Below are 19,135 nucleotides of genomic sequence, written 5' to 3'. Positions count from 1 at the left end.
AGCAATCGGAGGAGTTTGACACGAGTGGACCGACAAACGGATCGGCGAGAACTGCAGAAAATCACAACCTATTACAGGGACAGCGGCTTATGGACCCCTCAAAGGAAAAAAAGTGTCTTTCCCGTGTTCTGGTGGGAAAAGATGAGAACGCACGATATCAAAACAAGTGACTCGTGAGTTTACAAAAAACCTGGTCTCCGGCGAGATTTCCTCGACGGGAACCCGCCGTCACCGCTCTTCGGGCAGCACCGGGCTACTGCAGTTCCGTGTTCCACATTAGATACCTTTTTTCGTTCCGTCGGGGATGCTATATGTTCTTCAGCAAAACACACGTTTCTCATCCCAAAAGCACAGTGAAACCTCCGCAGTCATCTGGCTCTTCAGCTCACCAGATCAGAACCCGCCTGGCGTGAACCGTGTAACTCACATGCGATACCTCTGCCAATACAGCAGGTTCTGACAAAACTTACAAGTTTTCACACGGTACTTTCAACGGTGCATCCACCCCGCGACCTCCTCTGTCGTAGTGCCTCTCTGACCTGAGATGCAGAGGCTTTCGCTTGGGGGTATACTCTCTTTCCTAATCAGCATCCGTACCCAAACTTGCGCCGGAGGTGTTCGAGAATTTAGGGTAGAGTGAATTACGGTAATGCTTCTCATGCGGGTGTCGCTTTCGAATAACACTACGGTGGTACAGTACAGTATCTCCTGAAAACGCTGGAAGATCACGGTCAACGTTTCACGTGAAAGGAATTTGCGTTCACGTTATCATATTCCTGATCTGAGGTTCCGCCTAGCCTCATTGGGGACTCTAATACCGTCAGGAGGCACTCGGCTTCTGGCGAAGATCAGACTGATCATTTCCACTCGTCGCTCCCCCTGTGTGGGCGCTGTTTTGCTGGACTACGAGGTTTTCCAGTTCCGCTCTCGCTTTGCTTTTGTCCGCTTCGCGCTCTCGCATCACCGCTGCTCGGGCTTCGTCATCTGCCTTCTTCCATGATTCAGCCATTGCCAAAGCCTGGTCAACATTGTCTTTGCAGAATAAAAAGAACCCTTGTAGTTCTGCCATAGCTGCAGACGCACCGGTGAACACACGCAGAAAAAAGGAAATGAGGATCTATCTGATGGGGAAACAAAACTGCCTGCCCGCGATCCTCTTCTAAAGCGAAAAAGGCACGCCAGCGACTCGATTCCCTTTCGATGAAAAAAAGTCAAACACGGCAGAACGCTTCTTCTCGGAGGAACCTCGCAACCGCCCACTAGCGCGACACACTGTGCCCGTCCGCTCTGAGTGACACACGGCAAGGAGGCCTTCCCAGAGTGCGGCAAGGCGGCCAGAAGAAGCGTTTCACTGGCTGTCGTGAGACTATGTTAGACACAGTGCACACTCACGCACAGAAGCTTCGTCTGCTCTTCTGGAACTACAGATCCACTTTCCCGAGCCTCACAGGAGATGGGATGACACACACTCATGAGACGTGGGAACCGACAACAGCACAGTTACTGTGGATGTCCATTCAAAGATGCGGGTTTGGATGCGCTATGCTGCAAAGATGTCATATGGGAGACAACGGCATTCGATTTATTGCTGGCGCCGCCACGCCAGCAGCGCCCTTCAAAAGATCTCCGCCTCGGTTTGTTAGTTCAAGCTTCGATTGTGTAATTGAGCACCATTCGAATACGTTAATGTTCACTGGCGAGGACAGGAACTTACAAAGTTGAATCCCACTGAGAATCTCTTCGAACTTGTCAGCTGCCGCTTGTTCTCCCGGGAAAAACCGGAGAAACTGAATTCACAGAGACAAATAGCCACGTCGGAAGAGGTTTAAGATCGGAGGTGGAGACGCGAAAGCGCAACGTACTAGTCTACAATGAGGGCTCTGTGTTGCCGCGGAATGAACCAATGGGATGACCCCTCAGAGGCAAATAAAAACGCGTGAGCAACAGCAAGAGATTCCTCAACAAGATGCATGCACAATCATTTATTGGCCATCTGTTCGAAAGGGTTTGCAGCGGCATACATCATAGGAGCCCTTCATATGCATCCTCTTACAGGGACCATACGGCCGGTTTAGCCTATTGAGCAAATAATTGTCCTCGTGGATCGAGCTCGGGTGCAAACATTTCCCCCTAGCCTTCCGAAAAAACCTGCAGCTCATACCAAGACCTAGGGTGAAACAGCCATCCACGTTATGTATTTGATTTCCGTTGCCGATTGCATGCGCGTTTCATCTGTTCCTTCTCAACTCGTCGCGCCGTTTCCTCGGCCTTCGCCGCTCTTCTTTGCCTGAGGGTTCTCACCTGCCTCCGCAGCTGAGGACGCGTCGCGTATCCAACTCTGACCTTGATGTCGACGCGACCAGGACGAATGAGGGAGTCCGGAAGTCTGTTCGAAGAGATGAAATAGAAAAGGCATGCCGCACTCTCGAAGCTGGATCACCGTGCCCCTCGCACGCTGGAATGCCAGTCGAGCACTGTGTAAATATCGAAGGTTATGGGAGGCCTAGCTGGGAGTTCCGAGTTGCGGCACAGTAACTGCCGGTTGGTCCACGCCACACAGTCGAATGCGGAGTATTTGACACATGCAAGTTTAAGAGACTCTTATCCAGTCGGGGTCTCAAGCGCCAGCGAGTCTGCAATTGACTCGAATTCAGCAACTGTTCGCTCACCTTGCCTGTCGTCCTACGGATGCCGGGCAAGCAGCCCGTCGCGAATTACATGCGCTTACATGCATATATTTGAAACCACTGCTGATGACGGCGAATGCATGCACGCGGACGTGGATGTGTCTAGATGTGTGTAAGCATACATGCATGCTCTTGCACCACGCATTTGTACACGGGACAAGGTTGCGGTCACCAGCTGAAAAACATGGAAGAAAGTGCACCGTCGCCTCACCTTTCAGGGTGGTTTGTGGTCATGATGGTCACACGCTCTTCCGTTGCCACGATCTGGAAGAAGGGCAAAGGCAGCGCATAAATCAATTTTCCCAAGTTCTAATGGCTGTCCACTGTCTTGCGGCGCCCCCGTCCTCCTCGAGGTTTTATGGCCTTTCCACAAAACCGACTAACGACCAGAAGACACCCAAACGACAAACTCCGTCACGAATGGACAAACCCACTGATCTCCGCAGTAGGTTGGCGGCTGTTCTGGCGAACCGACCCCCTCTTCAAATAGTCTTCTTACAACTTCTGTCGGCCCTGAAAGGCAGACACTTTATCATTTGCTAGATTCCCCCTCGCTTCAGTATGCAGGGTTATATACCCCCTGTCCGCATGCCCATGTGCATCTGCGCGCCTTCCGTTTTTTCTGTCCTTTAGAGACGCTTCGCTAGGGACAGATGCTGCCACAGTGAATAGTTGGCATTCGTACAGTGTGTCGACACGTGTGTTCGTTTGCACATCTACTCCCCTCGGGACTCTCACCCCGTCCAGAGCATTCAGAAGTCCACTAAATGTCACGCCGCGCATGCCGTACGGATTTGCCCCCTTCCGGTCTTCCGCACTGTTCCCTCCAAGCGCCGACTCCGACCGCTGTATAGCCCCGTCGATGTCTTCGAGGAGCAAAATCGACTGCGGCGGGACCGTCCTGAGGAAGCAACGAAGACGCATGGAACGGCGTCGGAGCGAGAGAAAGGCAGCTCGCGTGAGGGTTGAAAAAAGCCCAGACATCGACAGCCGTGGCAACCCACAACTCCAGACAAGCCACGAAACCAAGACAAAAAGGCAACACCCACAGCCACGAAATATGTGAGCCACGAGTGCCCCACATGTTGGAACGAAATGCCGGGGAAGAAGACTTAGACGCACGGGCATATCTACATATGTCGCATACACTCAGGCACACCCGTATACGTCAATGAAAGCAAATCTCGTACATACATATACATATATATTATGCTTAGGTGTATTTGTTGTGCAATCGACACCACTGAACAAACATTCAGGCATATATATATATATATATATATATATATATGTATATATTTATATATATATATATATATATATATATATATATATATATGCGCTTGTGTGTGTGTATAGCCACTTGGGGCTGTTTGACCTTGGTTTCGAAACGAATGGGGGTGACTCACGCGAGAAGGTACTGAAGACGGTCGTCCGTCATGAGCGGGTCCCCTACATTCATGACGCAAATGTTGTACTTGAGTTTCCCCGCGAGCGCCATGACGAAGCTGCTTTTGCCACACCCTGGGGGACCATGAAGGAGATAGCCTCGCCGGTAAGGAATGCCCCTCTGGAGATACCACTGCGACGACTTCAAGAAGCTCAGAACGTCCGCATAGACTTGCTCTGCCACGCCGTCTAAACGGAGAAACAACACAGAAGAAAGACAGCAGACCCGATGCACAGGCAACGCGGGCCTTTTTGAAAAGCCGCCAGACGCAAAAGACGGAGTCTCGGAAGAGCCAAACCTCGGAAGGTTTTAGTGTCCTCCTCTCTCCCGAGAACACGACCCACTTCTCGGGCCGGACGTCCGCAAACCTAGTCGTATGTATATAGTATATATATATATATATATATATATATATATATATATATATGTGTGTGTACGTAAAGTTATACATGAATATCCTGTCTCTCTTAGACCCCTTGAAAGTAGATACGCACATCGAGAGTACAGCCAGGTCGATATGGAGCAACACGCGAATGCGCGTGCATGGATACATATGCAAATGCTATCCCGATCCTCCAACCTAATACTTTTTATATATACACACTGACGCGGAAACAGCGGAGGAGCCGGATGCATAGCTCCATGTCATGTATAATATACATCTATATATACATGTATGTATATATATGTATAGATGTGCGTGATGTACGTATGAATGAGTGTACTATGGCAGTTGTTGATTCCGTTGTTTTCCTTTGAAGCGTCTAATGGATTGCGTGGAGCCCTACCCGCCAACACGACGGAATCGAAAGGACGGACTGTCTTTGGTTCGCCATATTTTCGCCACTCGGACGCGACGCTACGAAGCGCAGGCGAGAGGATAGCCAAGAAACCGAAACAGGCTCAAAGTAGAAGTGCAAGGGACGAGTCTTTAGTGTTTCCGCCGCTTGGACTCTTGGCCGCCTCCGTGTCCAAGGAAAAGCAGGGCTCCCAGCCAATCGGCAAGCTTGCCGAGTAAATCCACTGAACACCTCCACCTCTCAGCGCTTCCCAAGGAACGTCTTCTCTAACTTCGCAGTCCCCGCCTTCGCCCTCTCCGGAAACGCGCGTCTCAGCGCCCCGCCCCACGCTGGGCTTTTTGGCGTCTCTCTGCGCATTGCGCAGAAGAGGGTGTCCCGCCACTGTTTCTCTCCTGCTCTCCGTCCTACCTTCGGAAAATCACCGTCTTCCCCTCTTCCTTCGCGAGGGCATTCCGGCGCGCCTCTTCCAGCTGCGAGGAAACAGCGGCAAAAACGGCGCAAGAGGGGGTCTGGTGGAAGGCTCTTCCACGAGACACATTTAGCAAAGCGCGCGAGCCGCTGTACAGACACCTATGACGCGATCAAGTCCCATGACCGCCGCACGCGTCCACAAGCCCAAACGAAGGTCAGCACGGAGCGTCTCCATCTATCTGCGCCCTCGTCAAGGTTTCCACATCTGAAAGTATCGGTCCACGTTTAGCTCCGTGTCAGTATGCACAGACAGATGCATATCGACTTGTCAGCGGTGAGAGGGGAGATCCGCTGCGTACACGTCCGTTCGCTTGCACATTTTTTCGGATGCCTCAACCTCTCGCCAACCTCGCGAGCAATACCGGCCTCATGCCGAGCTATATGTCTGTGTCTTGTGTTGCAATGAGAGACGCATGCGCGTGAATACACAGACACGGCCTCGCGTCGAAGGCTCTCGGACTCCATGCATTCAGACACACACAAGCCGCTCGAAAACAAATGCCTCTCCTTCCTGTCGCCGCCTGCGTTGCTCATCCCCACAGTGTGTACATCCAAAATCACCGTAACACTGATATCTACCTGCATAGATAGATAGACAGACATTTGTGTTTATGTGGCAGAGTCCTCCCTGGCGCCAATTCCTACGTCGTCAAACGCGCATGGCTCGACCAGCTGAGAAGGCCGGGAGATTTGCGAAACCGAGGCTCGGCCGCCGCACTCACGATTTCCTGTATGATGTGGCGCTGGAAGGCGAAGGTTTGCAGAGTGAGAGTTTCCCAGGGCGTGCCCGTTTGGAAATCCATGGTCTCACCAGACCGCGTTCTCTCGATGACCAGCGGGGCGTTTTTGTAGCGCATCACGTGCCTGCCTGAGGAAAGAGAGACACCAGCAGAGCGGGCCAAGCACGTGGAAGACGGGAACGAACGGATACACTTTAGAACGGCGCGACTCTCTCGGGGACGGTCCACTCCAATTCAAGACAGAAAGGCCAAAACCGCTTCTTGTCGTGACAGATTGGCAGCTACAGAGTCTAACAGGAGACGCGAGGACGGCGCGAGGCCCCGGCTCGCCTACACCACAACCCCCCTGGACTGCTTAACGCAACGCAACAGGGAGGCGTTCCGCATCATGCCACGACCTACAAGCCACGTGCTGCACAATGGGTTGACGAAATAAGAAAAACCGGAACCGACAAAGCGATAGCGGCGCAAAGGAAGTCATACTCCACGACTTTAACTCGTACCGGCGAAGGCGTACACATGCATGTAGATATATGCATATACGCATGTGTGCGTCCATCACGATCCAGATGAAAAGGCCGATAGAGGTGGATAGGAAAACCGCAGAGGTTAAACCAAATTGACGACAACAAAACAGGAGAGGTTCAAAGAGGACACAAACATGGCAGCGAGTTCGGTTTTCTGTGTGGACAAAGTTTCGTCAAGCAAACGCACCTGGACTAGGAATGTAGTTGAAGACCGCCTGGACATTTCCGGCGTTGTCCTTGCAATACTCGGTCGAGATGCCGAGATGGTGGGCCAAGCTGCCTCTGCAGAGAAGCCAGCACAGAAAAAGAAGAGCGGGAAAATGTGGATCGGGGATTGAAGGAGACAGCCGAGCGATTCGCAGAGAAACGGAGACAGAGTGAAGCGAATGGGGAGAACGGCGACGGAGTGTAAATGCAACGGGAGCGAAAAGAACGAGCTCCAAAGAGGAAGCAGGAAAATGTAAAGGTGCTCAGGGTCGAACCGTCGGGCCATCTCGATCTTCATATTCAAAGATCATTCTATTTTTAAAAGTTGCGCTACGGGGGCCAGGCCTTGGAGTCAGGGAGTCGTGCGACAAAACCGGGAGACCGCTGGAGAGGTGGAAAAACGAAGCGATGAGACGCAGGGAGAGCGACGACCTCACGCGTGTTTCAGAAGTTCTCGAACGGAGGAAAGCAAAGCAGAGAAGAAGTAAGGAAGAAGAGAAGGAAAGGAGAAAGAGGTGCGGGAAGAGCCGCAAAAACCCGCTATCTTTCCTCCACGAGCAGCCATTTCGGACAAGAAAGGAGGCGACAACGACGAGAAGAGAACGCGGCAGCGGAGAGGCAGCAGTCGCCCGAGAGAAGAGAAGAAGGTCAGACACCAGGAGAGCAGACTGAAACCGCCAATATACAGGTGCGCGTTTCACGAGTCGGAATCCTGAAGCTTCTGCCTGGTTGACTGGTCTTTTGCTGCGTTGGGGGCGTAGGGACGACCCGAGTTCTGAAAACTTCCCAGGTGCCGGCGCGGGTGTACCGGAAAGAAGCCTCACCGGGAGACCAGCCACTGCATGACCCATGGATAGGCAGGATCGCGGACAGGGATTTCTAGAGAAGTGAGAAGCTGCCGCCGAGCAACAGCCTGGAGGCCTTGCCAGCTGCGACGCGCGAGCGCGGCGCCGGTTCCTGCACCAGAACGGAGACGAGAAGCCGGCGCGACATAGAAAGTGTCCGGAGTCCAATCAAGCAGAGAAGAATAGGTCGACGCAAAAGAAGGGAAACAAGACACACAGAAGGGAAGGAAGACACAGAGAAGGGAAAAAAGGCAAACGGAAGGGAAGGAAGTCACAGAGAAGGGAAGGAAGACACAGAGAAGGGAAGCAAGACACAGAGAAGGGAAGGAAGCCAGACAGAAGGGAGCGCCAGGGGAGACGAGGGACAGATGTCCTTCCCTGGGAGAAAAAAAAACTCCTCGACACAGAAAAAGACGCTGAAAGAGAGAAGAGATGTGCATTGCGTCAGAGAGGAGGACAGGGCCCAAGACGGAAAGAGTCAACGGAGAGGGGAGGAGCAGAAGAGGCACATCATTCTTTTGGAAAACATAGCGACAGGGAGGAGTGTGAACGAGATGAAGGAGCCCAGAAAAAGAACTGGCATCCGATAGAGCAGCGCATCCCCTGAAGCGCAAGCGAGAAGTGGGGAAGAGAAAGGGAAAGGGACCCTTCTGACGACGAGACGAAGTCCCGTACCTAGGACTGCGAGGCCAAAACCTGCGTTGAAGAGAGGATTTTCTGTGAGGAAAAGCGGCATGCAACAGAGCGGCCACGGCTTGGGTTGCGAGGCTCCTTCGGGGCCTTCCGGAAGGCGTGAGGAGGCAGACGAAAGTGAATGGAGGTCGGAAGCGGTTGGGGACGAAGGAGACTGGGGAAGGCGCTGAGCATCTCTGGAGAGAAGCGAGAGAGGCAAGGCCGTGGACGCACCCGCCATTGTCGCCGAAGAGAAGAAAACGTCCAGGACACAGAAGCAGAGAAAAAGAAAATAGAGAGAAGAACGGTAAACAGAGGCAGAGAAGAACGGTAAGCAGAGGCGGAGAAGAACGACAAAGAAAGGGATGAGAAAAAGAGAGACGGAAGGGAAAGGGAAGAGACAGAGAAGAGAAAGAGAAGGGAGAGAAGAGAAAGAGAAGGGAGAGAAGAGAAAGAGAAGGGAGAGAAGAGAAGGAGGAGAGGCAGAAGAGAAAGCCCCACGGCACCTAAGTGCGGAAAGGAGGACCGCGTCTTGTTGTGTCGGCAGGCCTCTTCAGCATCTTCAACTCTCGCGACGCCCGTCCTCCTGGGCCGTAGAGCGCTCGGGTCTCCAGGAGTAAAGGAGGAAGACTCGGTCGGACCTCTCTCCAGTCTCGTCCTCTACCTTGCGGCAACTTATAGATCAGACCAGAGAGGCGAGAGAGAAGAGCTTTCAGGAGTCACCGGCGAAGAGAGACACGTTCTCGCTTAGGAACAAAGGAGAGACAAGAAACAGACCGAGGCCACCACGTGAGAGTGTCGGCAGAAAAAGGAGAAGAGAGGGGCATGAAAAGCGGAGGACGAGGCCCCGAAAAGGGAAAAGAGAGATTTTCACGCAGATTCTCAAGAGTGTTGTTCAGAGTGACGGGGAAAAGTTCGCTTCTTGTCTCCTGTGCTGTCGATGCATGTGCATGCATCGACGTGAGCAAATATCTCGGCGAGGCAATTCGACTTCTTTACGACGAGGAATCAGAACGCATTCTCTCTTCTCGTTTTTTCTCGTTCGAGTTTCACCCTTTCCTTCTCTTTTCTGGTGACCGCTTCCCTGGCGGTGAGCACGGAGTGAAGGCTGAGGCGGAGATAAGAGAGCAAAAATCGACAGAAAAGGCTTCTTCCCCGCGCAGTTTTGACGACAACACGCAGAGAAACAAAGGAATTTGTCGACACGGTCCTGTGTCCGAACGCTGTCTCTTGTTCAGTTTCAAGGCTCGGCGAAGGGGTGATCGGTCTAACCTCATCGCGACACGATTTGGGAAGTTCCCGCTTCTCGGTCCACTCGTGAACAAAGTGATTTCTCGTCTCTCCGTCGTTCTGTTTTCTGTCTTCTCTCTCCCTCGCAAAGAACCGAGTATCACTATAAAAGTATCCAAATCTGCACATCGAAGCATATATATGTGTGTGTCGACTTGTGTATGTCCGTCTCGGGGGCCTGTATGGGAAGAGTATACGTAGGAGAGAAGATGCCATCGTGTGTGTCCGCTGTGTGGAGTCTTCCCTCCCGCCTCGCTTTGCTGCGTCAGCGGTGTCAGCATGCAGACCGTCTTCTGCACTCCCGAGGGGAAGGCGGCGAGCTGAGCGAGTTGAGATAAACTGTCAGGAAATCTGCTTGTTGAAGATGCGGATAAAGGACCGCGAGTGTGCAATCATACTCGAGATGGTCGCATGCACCTGTGCGCGTGTGGCGACTACGTGTTTGCATGATCTGTCTGAGACAGAGAGAGACGAGACTCGGACGAGATGAGGGCGCTAGTCGTCTTTTGTCGCCTCTGGATCCTTCCTTTCTTGGCTGCGAAGACGTTCTAATTCAAATTTCAGTTTTCGCGAAGCTGGGGAAAGGATGGGGGCTGCGCAGGGCGTCGCCCCAGACACCCCGTATCGGTGGTTGTCTTCAGCTTCTCTGTCTCTTCTCTTCTTTTTCCTTTCTCTCGGCTGCCACGAAGCTGGCGAATCTCCGCGCCCGCCTCAGGCTTTTCTCCCGTCCTTGTTCGCTTCTGCTCTCCCTTCGTGCCCATCGCCTTCCCGTCCTTCTCTCGGATCTTCCTCTTCGTCTCCCTTTGCTTCTCCTCTCTCTCCTTTTTCTTCTCGCTCTTCTTCTCTCTCTTGTTCTTCTCTCTCCACCAGTTGTCCTCTCTCCGGCAGACCTCTCGCGTCGAAGCCGCTCTCGTCGTTTCTCTCCTCGGCAGGCGCGGAGAGCCTACCCCCTGCCTGTAGGAGTTTCCTCGTGCGTTTGGGTGTTGGATTGAGGGAAGGAAAGAAAGGAGGATTCCAGAAAGGAAGTGGCGGCGGCAGGAGAGCAGGAAGCAAAACCATGTGGGGCGAGCTTGCCTCCGCGAAAGGAGAGATGCACTCAGGGCGTAGCGAGGAGTGCTGGGGGGAGAGCAAGACATCCCTGCCTTCTTCGCGCGTCGCTTCTTCTCTTGGCCTCGCTTTCGTTTCCAGTTCCGTCTCCTCTTCTTGCGGGCCCCGACAGTCTTGGATTTCCCCGCTTTCTTCCTCTCTTTGCTCTTTTTCGTCTTGCGCCGCGCCCGCAGTTCCCAAACAACAGCTCTCGTGGGAGGGTGGTTCTCGCACGCCACTCACAGTGGACGACGCGCTGTCCATGAGAGCCCCGCTCGTGTTTTCTTCTTCCTTTTTCGCTCCTTCTCCTGGTGCGTCTGGCCCTCTGACATCTTGTCCTCTGACATCTTGCCTCCCCTCCATGGGTAGCTTCGGCAGTCGGGCTGACGAGGGACTGGATGAGAATGGCGCAAGCCTCTGCTACCCTGGAGCGAGACGACGACGAGGAGCGAGAGACCCGACTGCCCTCCAAATGATCAAAAAGGTAAGTCTGCCTCCTGGTTTCTTTCGCGTTTTTCTCATCGCTGTCGTCCCCGTTCTACCGTGGTTTTTCTCACCCTTGCGTCATTTCCCTCCTTGTTTCCACCGCGCGAGGCCCTCATACAGCATCCTCCTGTCTACCCTACCTCTTCCTCTTTCTTCTCTCCTTCCTTCTCTCATTTCTTCTCTCCTTTCGTCTCTCCTTTCTTCTCTTTCCTTTCGTCCCTCGACTCCTGCGGGGGTTTCCCTTGTCTCTGCGCCGTCTTTTCTCGTTTTTTTCAGTACGTTTGCCGGTCCCCGTCTTTCTCTCTTTCGCTGCCCAGCCCGTCTGCCGCGGACACTCTGCTTGATCTTTCGCGCTGTCTCGTCCATTCTCTTTCTCTCCTCAGTATGTGGGGCTCCGCGCGCCCGACGACCCGAGGGACTACCTCTTCGACATTCGGTGGCCAGACCAGAAACCAGAGGTGAGGCGACCAGCCAAACGGAAAAAGGCCGAAAAGGAGACGAAACGAGAGGCAAGAGGAGCATGCAACAGAAGGAGAGCATGGCAGAAAATGGGGAGGCAAGCATTCAGGACGGCAAACTCGGACTCACAGCGGTCTCAAGCTGAGTCTTCATTCCAGGTCGAAACGGCTGTGTTAGATTCGGTGGGAGGTCCAGAGGAAGAACGGTAGAAGAATGCGAACTTTAAGGTGGTAAACACAGGCCTCCTGAAAGCGTCAGAGCCTTCAGGTGGACACAGGCAGTCTTGGCAGGAAATGGGATGTGGCCCGCAAGAACAGTGAGATTTGATACAGCCGTCTGTGTCGCGTGCGTTGACCTGGCTATGACGGTTGGTCGTCGAGCACATAGCAAGAAGCCTCGTCTCGCTTTGCTCCCTTTCGGTATGCTGCCTCGTCAGGTCGAGCTTTTAGCTCGGAAGATCGACATGACTGCATGCTTCTCGCCGGATGGCCAAGCCGAACCGGTGACACTGCTTCAGGTTATTCCAGCGACGATTGTTCAGTTCCTCGAATACGGGAAAGCAGTGGTCTCCTACGGTAAGTATGTCTCGGTCAGGCTTATGACTCGATTCCTGAACTTTTTAGGAAATGGACGACCAAGCATGCCAGCATGCATGGACCGCTCGTCTCTCGTTCTCTTGCGGCGCCTACAAGCCTCTTCAGGTGGCTGTGGATGTGCCGTCAGGCTTCTCTGTCTTTCCCGTCTACAAAATTGTCCTACTTCCTCCGTTTCCCCACCTGGTTTGCTAGGAATCCTTCAAACCCTTCTTTTCCTCCGTCTTGTTCTCTTTTCCTCTCCCTCGTGCTATTCTCGCCTGCTGTCTCCTTGTCTTCTCTGACTCCTCCACGGCCTCCCTCACCCCGTCGTTTTCTCTTCTTTGACCACACTCTCATTCCGCTCCCGCTCGTTCTCGGTGCCCCTTTGTTCTCCGCTTTTTCCTTTGCTTATGCGCTTTCCGCATCCGTTCGTATTCGCGGTGGGTTTCTCTTTGCAGACGCTCCTAAGCGCCGACGCCTGTTTGTGAAGAGGCCTGTTCTCGGCAAGCTGCAGCGGGTCGGAGCTACGGGCTTCGAGACGGCAACCCTCACTGTGCGCCCTCCCAACGAATTCGTTCTCGGTCAGGTTTTGGACGTTTCGTCCCTTATGGGGGCGAAGCACGTTCACGTACGAGCACTAAAGAAGGCGAAAGGGTTCCAAGGCATCGTCTCCCGACACGGATTCCACAGGTAATAGGCAAAGAGAAGATGCAGTCCGAAAGAAACCGGAGAAACACGCCAAGAGGGGAACACGACTCCACGTTTCTAGGAACATCCTATCAAAAGTCAGAAACAAAAACTACAAAGAGCACTGCAGATATAAGGAGGAACCATCAACCTATATATATATATATATATGTGTGTATATATATACAGAGCTCGACGTATGTATATGTATATGCCTGTAGTTGATTATCATCTATCCGTATGGTGGACTTGTATTGTTTTCCTACTTGGGTAGTACCTGGTAAAACGCTATGTAGCATGCGTAATAGGTATGTATGCGTGAGATTCCTGGTCTCTTGTTCTTCGTCCGCTTTCCGCCCGGTATTTCATTCTTCCCCTCTACTGCTCCCGATGTGTTTTTTCAGTGTCCTTTATGTCTGACCGGGTTTTTTTCTCTGTTTGTTGCCTTTTTTGTGGATCGTCTCTCGTTTTTTTCTCTGTGTTTTGGTGGCTCTCCTGGCTTTTTCTTCAGAGGGCCCATGACCCACGGCTCGACTCACCATCGGGGACCAGGGTCGGTCGGAGCCGGCACGGACCCCGGACGCGTTTTGCCGGGGACCAGAATGGCAGGGCGCGACAAGGCAAAGTACGCGACGGTGCGCAACTTGCGCGTTTTAGGGTTTAATCCGAAGCAAAACCTTTTAATTGTGCGGGGAAGTGTCCCGGGATGGGACATGCGAACCGTCGTCCATGTGGTATGGGAACGGTGGCGAGAAGAGTGCATCGAAGACCGTTCGCGGTTGATCGAGAAGGAGCGGGAGGACCGCCTCAAACTCGTTGGCGCGGTCAAGTCGAGTGGCGTCAAGTCGGCGAAAAATGTGGGGCCAAAGAAGGGAGGCGGAAAGAAAAAGAAGTGAGGAGGGACAGGAAACACGAGAGGCCTCGGCTTCGATAGACCAATTCGCGTTTTGTCGTGTACCAGAAAAAGGTCGTGGCCAGGCCTGGCCTTTCAGTCGTCCCCAGTGTGTCAACAACGGTGTCTGTTTTCCCCGCGGTTCTGGCCCTTTAAGAAAGGAAAACAAAGGTGCCTCAGGGGGAGGGCTCTCCCGCTGCGTCTTGTTCGTTTGGATCCGTTGGACAAGAGTACACAGAAGAAGGGTCGACGTGGCGCTCAGTTCTTGCGTACCGTTTGTACGTGCCTCTGGAAGGAAAATGAGTTAACGTTTGTAAAAAAACAGGGATCTCCAGAGCTGAGCAGTCTGTGTGTCGAACGTGATGGCAGAAAATGCAAGGCGCCGATCACGCTGCCGCAGGCAACGTTTCACAGAGCACAGGGTAGTGAAAAACTTGTTCCTTCCGCAGCACGTTTACGTCGGCGGGTTAAGAGCGGTCACCGCCATGATCCACCTCGTGGATGCCGTGAGTGTTTTTTCTCCGTGAAACACGGTGTCGCCGTTACAGAAGAGGTGCGAGAGAACAAAGGGAAGTGTCTTTAGAGTAGCGTCATTGAAACAGCTCATCTGTTTTCATGCTTGAGAAGTAGCCTTTTGTGCTCCTGTCGTCGAAGCAAAGTTTGTCAATACGAACGTTTTCGAACGCGCTGCGGAGGTGTGACAGCACGCTGGTGCCTGGTTTTTCCCGGGGTAGCTTTCTCAAAATCTTGTCCAACCCCGAAAACGTCGTAGGCTCACCATTAAAAATGACAGAAGTAAAACAACTGGGCGCGTGCAAACGCGATGGCGGATCCAGTCCGTTCCTGACCCCAGTCTGTTTACATTCGACTTTATACCGGGAAGACGCTGCTCCAGTCAGATCGGCACATACTTTCGGAAAAGCTTTGCGAAGCGCCACCACGGGAAACATTTGGAGGCCTAGAATGGACGCCCGCCATCAACGTCTTTGTACGGATTTTCTCCGCACCAGGCGTCCAAATGAAGCCTAAAAAAGAGGGCGATCAAGAGCCGCGCGAAAAGCGAGGGTTCGTAGTGGACCGCAGATCGCGCTCGCGCGCTTTCCTGACACACTGTAGGCAGCGGGTGTGTTTTTTGAGCAGTTTACCGGGAGTGACACGACACAGTCAACCATCGGCATTTCAGCCTGATGATGAAGAATGAAAAGTCTTTTGCGTGACAAAAAGCGTGGTATGTACGAGCCTCGCGCGGCGTGAACAGGAAAGGCTTCGGCCCCCGTGCGACAGCGCGGCTACTTTGAAAGGTTTAACTGGTTGAGCATTTCGTGCTGGCAGTTATCCGGGAGAATGAGCTTGTCTCCATTGATGTCGGCAAATCGAACATAACGAAGGAGACCAAAGTATAGCAGAATCCCCGCGCAGTTAATGGTGCACAGCATGACGAGAGGGCCATCGTGGTGGTTGTTGAACCCATCTTTTAGGCTCTTGTAGAAGCGGCTGATCGTTTGGACCTTGTACACCGTACACACTTCAACAACATCGAAGGAAAACATAATGAACAGACGAAGCCGGCCGGCGTAGGTACGAAACAGCCCGAACTGCAAGACACGGACAAAGCACACCGGCGCACGCATCATTGTTTGCACCAAGGGATGGGAGGAGTGAAGGTAAAAGGGGAAGGAACTTGGAGAGCAAGGCCGTGTAGATCTCCGCCTAGTTGTACGGTCTCCCTCCGCTTTCTTCAACTCTGTCTCTGTGCTTTATGTCCAATGGGAAGGCCTTGGCAAGGCTGCTTTCTTCGCGGGACGCACGCACGCCGCGCAGCTGTACTGTTCGTCGACCGAGACGTGTTCTCAGCTGTGTTACAGGCATTTGGTGGACCTTTTCTCGGCTGCGTGGTGTCTTGATAAATCGGTCCAAGTGAACACCAAGTGCCTGTCGAAACTACACGATAGATGCACGCGGATGAATACCTGTTTGTTGCTGAGGCGCTATCCTCCGCATTTGAGCGGGGACAGGGGAATCTTAAAGTGGGGAACCGTGGCGAGGTTACACATCCGCCATTCGTGATCCGAAAGCAACTTTCGTCAAGTCTGTTCACTGCCTGGAGTCAGGCTGCGTGCTTGTGGGAGGGATTTCCTGTTGTGGCAGGGTTCGAGGTTATGCACAGCCTGCTGGAGCATCCCTTCGACACTTACCGTTTGATAAGCAGGTAGAAGGCCGATCTTTGTGTTTTCAGCGATAATGTCACTGACGACGAGGGAGAGCGAAGACATGAATTTCTGCAGCAGCCGAGGCCAGGTTCGATTGTAGATGAGAGACTGCACTTCCTCGACAACTTGAGAGAGCCAAGCCGCATGCATCGTGCGGAAGGCCGAATCCTGGCGGCTGCGGAAAATATCACTGAGGGAAAGAGCACTGGACCTGCGTTTCTTTTTCCCGGGGCCTGCGAGTTGCGAGTCGGAAGCGGAAAGCACCGACTCGGTTCCAGATTCCGACCCGTGGTGAGACCGACTGAACAGGCTGGAACTCCTCTTGGAGCGTTTCGTGACTGTTATGGGCACGTTTCGGATGATGACAAGCTCTGTGGCATAGTGGTATTCGACATCGCACTCTTCGGCCTCTTGAGTGCTTTTGATCGACGAAGCCCTCTTGCGGAACGGGCGGACGTAGCGCGAGTTGTGGGCGCGGTTCGAGAGGTACTGAAGAATGCCTTTCGCTTCCTCTCGGAAATGCGCAGCGATGTCGTGCCCCAAGTCCTTCCAGAACTTGCCGAGGAGTATTCCGAACCCCCGAAGGGCTTTCGCTGGCGTCCCGTTGTTTGGCGCATCCCAGGGTTCTTTATCGTGGATGTTGCTCAGTGTGCGTATGCCGATCTCTCTGACTCGGCTGTGCGCGCGGCACGCCGCACTCCGCATGCGACTCTCCGCGCGTTGCTTGTTCAGACCAAAGAGCAGTTGCGATCTCCAGACGACGCGCGTCAGAGATTTTGGTGCGAGAAAGGGGCGGACGACGAGGACTTGAAACCAGTGAAGGATGGATAAGATTCTCCGGTTTTTCGGAGTGTCGACGGATCGGAGTTCGAGAAAGAAGAGCATGCACGACTCGTTGTATCGAACGCAAAAGTGCCACATTGAGTAGATGAAATCCTTGAAAATCATAATGAAGAAAATGACCACGTTCGAGGTCTTGACCATAACTGCCCGCAAAAGTAGGAATCGCCAGCTATCCCAGATCAAGTTGAACCACGTAATAATCTTCTCAAACTCAACGGCATCGCTACCAAAGCCCTTCCTGTACGGGATATACACATTGTTCCGGAACGCCGCCGTTTCTGCGGTGTCCTTCACTCCACAGATCCGCCCTTCTTTCCCGCTAATCATGCTTCCCATGCACTCGAAATCCTTGTCCGGGGTTGTTGCGGCCATGAGTCGCGTGAAGCTGTTGCTCGGCTTTGACGCCCATTCTTCCTCGGCCCCCCGTGGAGTGGAGGAAGAGGCAAACGACTTTCTTCTGTCCTCGCTGCCTGAGAGGATGTCCATTCGTTCCGGAAGCAACTGCACAGCAGGTCGTTCGTCGCTTTTGCTGCTTTGTGAGGCCATTCGACGTGTTTCGGTCTGGTCATACTGGTCAGACAGTTTTGCGAGGCTCTGCTCCTCTTCGTCGCCAAGCTGTGAAATGTTGCTAGGCTGGCGACGGGCATTCGGGTGGGTCTCCCCTTCTCCACTTTGACGGTCTTCCGCAGTCTCTTTAGAGAGAAAACCGTTTGCATTCGAAGCCGAACGGCTCGGGCCGCTCGCCTGAGAGAACCCCTGCTCAGGATCGTCCTGTGCCGGTGCCTCGATCATGGCACCTGTCTCCGCAATCTTGAGGCTCGATTCGCTGCAGAAAGACGGCGGGGTCGCGTGCAAAGACGGATCGTCTCTCAGCTCGACGACTGCCGTCTCTTCATACACTGCAGCAGCCGCGGTGCTCGTCCGTTCGCGTTCCATTTTCTGAAGTTCGGCAGCCGCAGTGGAAACGCTTGTCCGCGCAGAACTCCTTTTGCGGCCAATAACGATGCTGCTGTGGTGCAAACCCGGGTCGAAAGTACCAATGTCACTTGGACTGACTAGAGTTGTCCGTTTCGACAGAGGGTCTTGAGGAGAGAGTTTTGGATCATTCGCCTGAAGATTGACGTAGTCGTAGAGAGTCACTTTCGAGTCGACTCCGTAAGACACGTTGTAAAAGAAGCGAGCAAGAAAGACGCAGAGCTTTTGGGTTGCCGGCAAGAAAAGAGAGCCGTACACGTTCGTGAGAATCAACTCGAATATAGCAAGAACAAAGGTACTGACGTTCAAATCCGTTAATGTATTCTGCATCAATTCGAAAAATGGCAAAAAGACAGACCGGCTGAACCAGTCAACGAAAAGAAACATCAGGCCAGGCCCAGCAAGGGTCACTGTCCGTCGAAATTGATCTGTGGTTTGTGAAGTCCCTACACCGTAGAGCATGGACACAGTCGCGCCTAAGAAGAATGAGACGAGAAGTGGGTATGTGAAGTTCTTCAGCCCCGGAAACCACTCCCGGACCACTGGCATCGTTTGGACGTAGTAGAAGACCGAGTTCAGAGTTAACTCGGGAGCAAGGAAAGCGATGATGGAAAGTAGCTCGCGTCGAAAGCTGAGAATCATGCCTCCTGTTGCCCAGAGTTTCACGTAAAGAACGTAGGTAGAATGCATAATGAACTCATTTACAACAAATACCCAAATGATTGCGTTTATGTTTGCGTACGCAAGAGGAGTCGGTGCACAATCAGCGTCACTTTCTGCCCCTGCAATGGGACAGGTGATTTGAGGAAGCGGGTGACCAAGCTTATTTCCTTCATCGTCGTACCAGTTCTCCTCTCGAACAATGATCATGAGCGCCGCGACCGGGTACGCCAGAGTACAGAGCATCAAGCCCATGTACACGACCCGTTTGTCGACATTTATCTCCCCGCTGCACTTCATCTTTCTTTTGTCTCATGTGACAATGCCGAAAGAAAGTACCGGAAGACGGGGCCAAAACAAAGCGCAGGCCCGCCTCCAGAAGCACCCTCACTTCGGTGTCTCCTCCTAGCCTTCAGTTGATCTGTACTTTTTGTCAGACATCTCTCCGCAGAGAGACGACGCCATCAATTTTGTGTCGTTTGCCGCACGTGCCTAGCACAGCCGCGTACAGGGAAATGACCAGAAGAGAGGAAGCCAATGGGCTGGCACCCATCGGAACTATGCAGTCTTCAG

At 53.0% G+C, this 19,135-nt stretch overlaps 3 protein-coding genes across 3 annotated transcripts; 1 reads left to right on the top strand and 2 right to left on the bottom strand.

Moving 5' to 3' along the window:
- Positions 1-820: 820 nt before the first annotated feature.
- Positions 821-8,640, bottom strand: NCLIV_018220 (Mitochondrial protein-like, related; the record flags this gene model as incomplete). The annotated part of the gene is made up of 12 exons (XM_003882015.1): positions 821-1,071; positions 1,715-1,787; positions 2,302-2,386; positions 2,899-2,951; positions 3,426-3,588; positions 4,097-4,325; positions 4,926-4,996; positions 5,346-5,407; positions 6,131-6,276; positions 6,863-6,957; positions 7,707-7,839; positions 8,403-8,640. 12 exons carry the CDS (start codon positions 8,638-8,640, stop codon positions 821-823), a joined length of 1,599 nt encoding a protein of 532 aa, XP_003882064.1.
- Positions 8,641-10,746: 2,106 nt separating this feature from the next.
- NCLIV_018210 (putative 50S ribosomal protein L3) lies at positions 10,747-13,878 on the top strand (the record flags this gene model as incomplete). Its single annotated transcript, XM_003882014.1, has 5 exons — positions 10,747-11,259; positions 11,645-11,719; positions 12,157-12,295; positions 12,754-12,985; positions 13,494-13,878. 5 exons carry the CDS (start codon positions 10,747-10,749, stop codon positions 13,876-13,878), a joined length of 1,344 nt encoding a protein of 447 aa, XP_003882063.1.
- A 1,285-nt stretch (positions 13,879-15,163) lies between these two features.
- Positions 15,164-18,862, bottom strand: NCLIV_018200 (conserved hypothetical protein; the record flags this gene model as incomplete). Its single annotated transcript, XM_003882013.1, has 2 exons — positions 15,164-15,469; positions 16,070-18,862. 2 exons carry the CDS (start codon positions 18,860-18,862, stop codon positions 15,164-15,166), a joined length of 3,099 nt encoding a protein of 1,032 aa, XP_003882062.1.
- Positions 18,863-19,135: the final 273 nt, after the last annotated feature.

Source organism: Neospora caninum, chromosome VI (genome assembly GCF_000208865.1).
Source record: "Neospora caninum Liverpool complete genome, chromosome VI".
In the NCBI taxonomy this organism is placed as follows: Eukaryota; Apicomplexa; class Conoidasida; order Eucoccidiorida; family Sarcocystidae; genus Neospora; species Neospora caninum.
Note: the sequence above shows the minus strand (reverse complement) of the source record. Positions and strands in the feature narration are given on the sequence as shown.